This window comes from Centruroides sculpturatus, unplaced genomic scaffold (assembly GCF_000671375.1).
Source record: "Centruroides sculpturatus isolate CEXI.00-Female unplaced genomic scaffold, Cexi_2.0 scaffold4148, whole genome shotgun sequence".
Lineage (NCBI taxonomy): Eukaryota > Metazoa > Arthropoda > Arachnida > Scorpiones > Buthidae > Centruroides > Centruroides sculpturatus.
Window position 1 is genome coordinate 1 of NW_019388236.1, and position 7,457 is coordinate 7,457.

General features: G+C 24.4%; 1 protein-coding gene across 1 annotated transcript; it reads left to right on the plus strand.

The window, feature by feature from the left end:
- Positions 1 to 1,256: 1,256 nt before the first annotated feature.
- LOC111616835 (dual specificity protein kinase splA-like) lies at positions 1,257 to 5,850 on the plus strand (the record flags this gene model as incomplete). The annotated part of the gene is made up of 2 exons (XM_023358191.1): positions 1,257 to 1,754; positions 4,953 to 5,850. Coding segments are annotated over 2 exons (1,396 nt in total), but the record flags the coding sequence as incomplete, so codon positions are not given.
- Between the last annotated feature and the right edge of the window lie 1,607 nt (positions 5,851 to 7,457).

Genomic DNA, 7,457 nt, shown 5'->3' on the forward strand with positions numbered 1-7,457 from the left:
CAATTATTTAAAATATTTTCCTAGAGAGAATTTTATAAAATAGAGAGAACATTTTACCATATATCAATTTCCTAAAATATATATTGAAAGGATATTTCATTGTTATGTCAGCAGGAAATGGTGTAATTTTATTTAGAAATTAAATCCAAAATTTAACATTTCATTGCATTAAAACATTGGTGATATATTTTTTAAATAAAAAATCTTCAGAAAACAAGAGTTATTAATACAAAGTATAAGATTTAGAAAGAAATGGTCATCTATACAGTTGTACAAATTAAAAAACTGATAAGAAAGAAAATATGATTAGAAATTCTTTCATTCATGCTGTAGTTCTGACCTTGCACTCTTCAGTCTCACAATAGGAAACATCTACTTAATGATTTATTTGTAGTTAACATGCTGATTATATTGTTTCAATGATATACATTTCATACTTTGTTGAATTATTTGTTAAAAATTTTAAAATTACAATATCTAATAACTGTATTTCCAAATAATATTATATTCCTTATCTGAACAGAAAATCGCCAGCTTCAAATATTATTATCATTCTTGAAAAGAAGCCATTCAGTAGTAGTTTATCATAAGATATACATACTTCTTACCAAAAATGCATTGAAAGATTAAATTTTATTACACTAAATAGGCTAGTTTAAAACAGTTAATAGATAACCAAATTAATAAAATGAAAATTAAATGGATCAAATTAATCAAATGGATAATAAAATAGATAACCAGGGCAAACTATAAAGTGTGTAAATTAAATGAGATTAATAGATTACTATAATTTTTTTATACACAGAACTTGTTATATACATTATCATTACTTTTGAAATGTGTAGAATTGAATGCATAACTATGTAATTAATAAATAAATCATTTGAGTCAACACATGAATAAAAAGTATCAAAATATTGCTTTTTATTAGAGTGAATTCTTTTCAATATGTTCTTTATCACTTTTTCTTTTGAATATTCAAAATGTAAGCACATTATTAAATAATTCACTTCAATAAAGCATAATTTTCTTTATATTTTGAGTTTTGATTGGAATTTTGGAGATTTCTCAAAATAAAAAGTTAACATTAAGATGAAGTAATCTCTGAAACAAAATTTGTTTATTTTTTAAATATATTTTATCTTAAAAACTTAATATTTTTTCCATTCTATATAAATAAGTAAACTAAATTTTTTATTGAATGAATTTATTTATTCCTACAATTTTTATTTATTTATTTTTTTATTTATTATTAGTGCTACTAGTTATTTTCGTTCACATAAGTCACCTCGTAAACTACAGTTGAAAGAAGTACATCAAACTGATGAAGCTGCAAAACTTAAAGTATTTAATTCAGAAGGAATAACTTTAGCTGAAACTACAGAAACAAACAAAAAACAAGAAAAAATAATTCATAATGAACCACCTCAGGTACCACCAAGGCGAATTCAAAAACAACCAGTTACTCCGATAATTAGACAACCTCCTACCAGACCGCCACCACCTCCACCACCTTCTGTTCCCTCTTCTCCTCAATCAGAATTGGATGATCAACAAAACTGTGAAGAATCCGTAAATAATTTATCATTACAAAATGGAAATGTTCACTACACACGATGTGCAAGTCCAGATTTACCTCTTCCACCTCCACCATCAACAGATACTGAACTATGTGTACCAGACGAACCACTACCTCCACCACCTGATTTAAATGATGTTGAAATATTAGGACGTTCACTAGGACAAAATAGTTTGTAAGTTTAAAATCATTTACTATAAATTTTTGCTGCTTTATAATAATGCAGTTTTTGAGTTAGCAGAGTAACATTATTGCTCAGCATTTTAATATATTGAAACATTTGATTAAATTAAATTTCATTACCATATTTATGATTATTAGCAAAATTTAAAGCTATATTAAGTTATCGTAATGTAATATGTTTTAGTATTAAGCAAAAAATTAATTAATAGTCAAGATTTTTAGGTTCTTATCAGTTTATTTTAACAAGATGATTTTCTAATCTTTATTATTTATTCATTTTTAATTTAAAACAAGAATTTTTTCATTGGTTTGGATTCAATGATACTTAACAACTTTAAAGTCAATCTGATATGTTCAAAATTTAATTTCAAATATATTTTTCTATTCTATATGTATGTTTAATGTAAGTGTTTGAAAGTGTAAAAAATGTTTATATAATAGAAAAATTAACGGTTGCATTCAACTNATATTTTTCTATTCTATATGTATGTTTAATGTAAGTGTTTGAAAGTGTAAAAAATGTTTATATAATAGAAAAATTAACGGTTGCATTCAACTATGGCTTAGATGTAGCATAGAAATAACTGTTGTGTAAAATTCATTGAAGCATGGCGTCACTTGTCAGGACCCATCTGTCATCCTCCCAGCCATCATCTTACTAGTATATTGCTCAAGGCAGTAACTGCCTGTTTGAGGATGACTGAGTCACCACTCAGCCCACCAGTTAAAGCAGGTGTAGAAGGACGTCAGCAAAATTATGTCAAGTGATTGGACAAAATATGTAAGACCTCATTTATACAATCCTGTAACACTGGTACTCGTCCTGGTGCCATTTTTACATTTATTTATGAATTGTCCCATGTGTGAATAAGAAATTGAATCAAAAGAATAATAGTTATTTAATCAACACAAAAAATTTAGAAATAATTAGTCCTTTAAAATAACAAGAATTGGTGTCATTGTTGGAGTTATATTAAGATTAATAGAATATATAGCTTGGATTCCTGCAGAGTAAACATTGTTGTATAGGAAGAGTTGAGTTATTTTTGATGAAAACAACTGACCTGACCTAATAAATATATGTTGTTTAAAAGATATGGGTGTTGATTTGAAACAAATCAAGTAAGTAGCTGCAGTTTTTATAAACAATAGCTTATTTTAAATGAATTTAAATTCAAATTTGAAAACAAAAAAATATATTATGTAAACTTTCATTTATTCTTAGTGAATGTTGTTTTTATATATTGTTAATGTGCTTGTTTCATATAATTGCAATCCAATTATTTTTAATTCTCATCAGATATTATTTCACTCCTCTACATATATTATGCCAACTGGTAGATATGTTTTCAAAAGTAGGTCACATGAAATAAGAATAAAACCACTATATTGCAAAGTAATGACCTTGTTTATAAGATGATAATGGAATGTGGTTTTTGTATCTATTGTCTATATAAAATAGACAAATGTACTATTTTTGTAATATAATATTTGCTTGATTGATAAGCTTTTGTTACCTTCAAATTTCAATTTATAAACAGGTTTAATAAAATTTCAATTTTTTGAAACGAGTAAATTCTTTTCTAATTTAAAATAATGCATTATTCTGAAAAATAATGACTAAATCATTAGTTATAACACAGCAGATATAATCTGTAAAATCAGTTGTAATTGGTAAATTTATTGTTAATATAAAAATTTTTATAACAAAAATGTTGTGTAAAAGTATACAAGGAAAACATGTTGGTAGTTTGATTTGATAAAAAGTATTTAAAGTTTTATTCAATTAAAAAACAGACAAAAATCAAAAGTCTATGTTAACAATATGCTTTTCTGTAGTTTTATTTGATTTTCCTTTTTGCATTACTACTTTTATAAATTACTATATATAGACGAAATATTTAAAAACATAATTATCTAAAAAGTAGCACATAAATATTTATAAATATTTAATTATACACGAGTTTTCATAATGTAAAATGTCTTCTTCTGTTATATAGTTTTATTGTAAATTATAAATGAAATCAATCTAGAAGTTTTAAAGAGAATAGAAATCTAAACATAATTACATTATTTTATGCTATTTTAAGGCCTGGTTTTTCCAGCTTGAAAATAGCTTGGAAAAACTTGGTAATATTTATTTGCTTAGCTAATTGCTTTTTAATGTTAATTTTAAAAAATGATTGATTTTTAAGAAGGCTACAGACTAAGAATTTTTAAATTTTTAAAAATTTTAAATAATTTAGTTCACTTGCTATTTAAAACATAAGTATTTATAAGATGTATCTGAAGGAAAAAACTTATTTTGAGAATCAGAAAAACTTCAGAAATTATTCATGAATAAATTTTCAAATTTTATATTGCAGTTATCAAGAAAATTTATTAAAATGATATAAGAAAGACAAAACCATTTTTAAAATTTCATAAAATAATTATTAATTTTGCAGTTTTGTTACACAAAATATTTATTCTTGCATTATTATTTTCTGTATATAAACTGAATGAATTACAAAAAAAGATTTCTCCAAATATGTTGAAATTTTACTATCCAAAATCTAAATGTATATAGTTAATTCTAATACATTAATCTCAATTAAACAAAAGCAATTAAATAATAAATTGTACAATACAGGAATGCTGAAGAATTATGATGATTGTAAACAATTAGTCTATAATTAATAAAACTCTAATTATATATATTTATATTATCATAATATTTATATATAAAAATATATAGCTTAAAATTGTTGCAACACTTTCAGTCAAGAAAAAGAAAATATGAATGGCAGCAGCAGAAATTGATAAATCATTACAAAAGTTTTGAACAACTGATATATAAAAATTTAGCTTTTTAATATTATTTCATTATTAGTCCTTTTACTTTTTTAAAATTGTTCTTTATTAGCATTATTTTCAGGATAAGTGCTTTTTTCTTGTAATAAATGAAGTAACATTTAAAGCTTGACAAATTTTTATAATTTAGTATTTACAAAGGCTAAATATTTAAAAATAATGCTTATATGATAAGAATCCCAATTATATAATATAATTGGATAGTATGTTGTACTGCATAATATATAAGTAACATATATATATATTATATGTACAGTACACATTATATTATACATATAAGTTATTATGTAGACTGTTGAAATACTAATAATTAATAATAATACTTTTTTTAATTCAGAGTTTATCCAAAGAATTCCTACATGTCGTATCGCAGTGAGAAAAAAATTGGCAGACTAGGATTTGATGGTAATTATCGTCGTATTTCTCCAACACCTTCTTTTTCTCAAGAGTCAAATCAGCCTTTTCAAAAGGATGATTCAAATTCAACAATGTCCCCTGCTTCTTGGGAACAATTACATAATATTCGTCAACATGGACCTACAGTCATTTTCCATTCTGATTCAATGCGTGAACAATCTCATTCACAGAGAAGAAAAAATTCTACTACTAGTATAGAATCTCAAAATAATTCTGCTTCTAATGTTCAAAATACAAATGAAGAAAATTCTTTAACTGTTAGTGCCAATAATTCTGATGTCAATGAACAAGTGAGTGATTCAGGTGAGATTAAACAGGATATACTTAGTAAAACAAAAAATAATGGACCAAATTGTAAAATTGAAAAAATTGAATCTAAGATTTCAAACAGTGATTTGCCAGATAAATCAAAAGAAAATTCTCAATCTGAACATCAAAAACATTTGGTAGAAAAGCAAGTTAAGTTAGCTAGCAATGAAAATAGGGATGAAAAGACTGATTGTAACTTAGATTCTAATTCAAATACATTGGCATCTCAAAGTGAAAAAATTGATTCAGAAATTAAAACTAATATTCAGAAAAATGATGAATCTACATATACTGTTCAAGTTCCTGTTTCTGTTGTGCCTCGTATTAATAGTGCTACGCAAACTACAGACACACCTAGTCTGAAACGTAAAGCAAAAACTAGAGAAGAACTGGAATGTGAAAAGCTCTCTCTTGATTTCATTGATCATTGTCATGACAGAGTTCTAAAGAACTTACTAGGTAAGTTATTCATCAAACATTCTGAACTGATTATATATCAAGTTTTCTAATTAATGCTTTTGGACATTAATTAGAGGTTGTCTAATTTAATCCATAGATTTTAATTATTAGTTACAGAATTTCAGTGCTTCATAATCTCCAATATATAAACAAATCTTAATAATAATTTTTCTTTTACATTTCACATAAGCATTTTACACAATTATTATAGTTATTTTTATACTCATAAATCAAATTCATATGCAATGGAGTAGAATTTTTAAAACATTTAATAAAACATTTAACACACAACATTTGAGAAATATAAACGTTTTCAGCCTAATGGAATAGGCCATCATCATTTTAGAATTTTTAATTTAATTTTTATACTCTAGTTTTATTAAGTCATTTATTATAGAATCTTCAAATGATTGTTTCTAACTTGTGAGTGAATACTTAAGATGTAAATGAAACAAACACTTAGCTATAAACAAAACAAATTTGCTCAAAATTTTTTCTGTTTTGCTTTATTGCATATTTATAGAATAAATTTAAATATTTGAATTTTTATTCTTGTTTGTATCAACATTATCATAATTGAAATGAATTTATAAATTATATACAGTACTTTGTGTTTAACATAAATGCATATTGTCATAAAAGCAATATATTACTTCTGAATTGTATGATTAATATTCATTTAATGTATCTACTGTAATATTTTAAAAATATATTTTACATTTTCTAAGCAAGGAAACTGATTGTAGTGCCATAGTTATGAGGTCTATGAGACGGCTAAGCCACCTAAAAGACATTACAACACAGCCCTGTGCAGCAATGCTTATGTGCAGTATAAATAATGCATGCTTTCACTTTCATCATATAAACTTACACTACTGTCATTTTCTTTGGACTGTAGTTGAATAATACTGGCTGAAAGAGAGAAAAATAGCAGTCATTTTTCACAATTTTTTCTGTGTCATGTTTACATCTTAATATTTTATTGTGTCCAATTCTTTGTTCTTTGCATAATCTGATAATGCAAAGAACAGTTTTTAATAGATTAAATTAATAATAATCACTCACATTAAGCTTAGAAGCACAAAAACTAAAGTGATAAAATTGAAGGCAATGTTACTAATACCATACAATCAATCAAGAGTAAAATCAATTATGATTTCTTGAAAAATGGTTTAAAACAAATTTTGCATTACATTGCAACATGAAATATAAATTTGTTTATATTTATATAAATTTTATTATATTACCGTTTTCTACATTGAAAACTATGAATATTTTATTATAGTTCTATAATTATAAAAAAATGTTTAGTTTTCATACTTGGTCTGCATATATTAATATTTCTAAATAAGTTTTATTACTTCATTATTTTTTTAATGTTAAATTTTGTAAGTAGATATTTGCATTTTAATTTCTTCACTATGAATGAGAAAAATAATGAGAATGTGGAATGAAATCAGTTTCTAACATAAAAAAATATAAAATATTAGGAAAACATTCATATTAATCACTATATGAACTGTAAAGTGTTTTTTTTAACAGTACCTATAGATGTCAATTTTACTACACAGGTTTAAAATAATAAAGGTATTTTAAAGCAGATGTTTGGAGAAAAATATTTAATATTTAACAAAACATTATCATCATTAATATTATG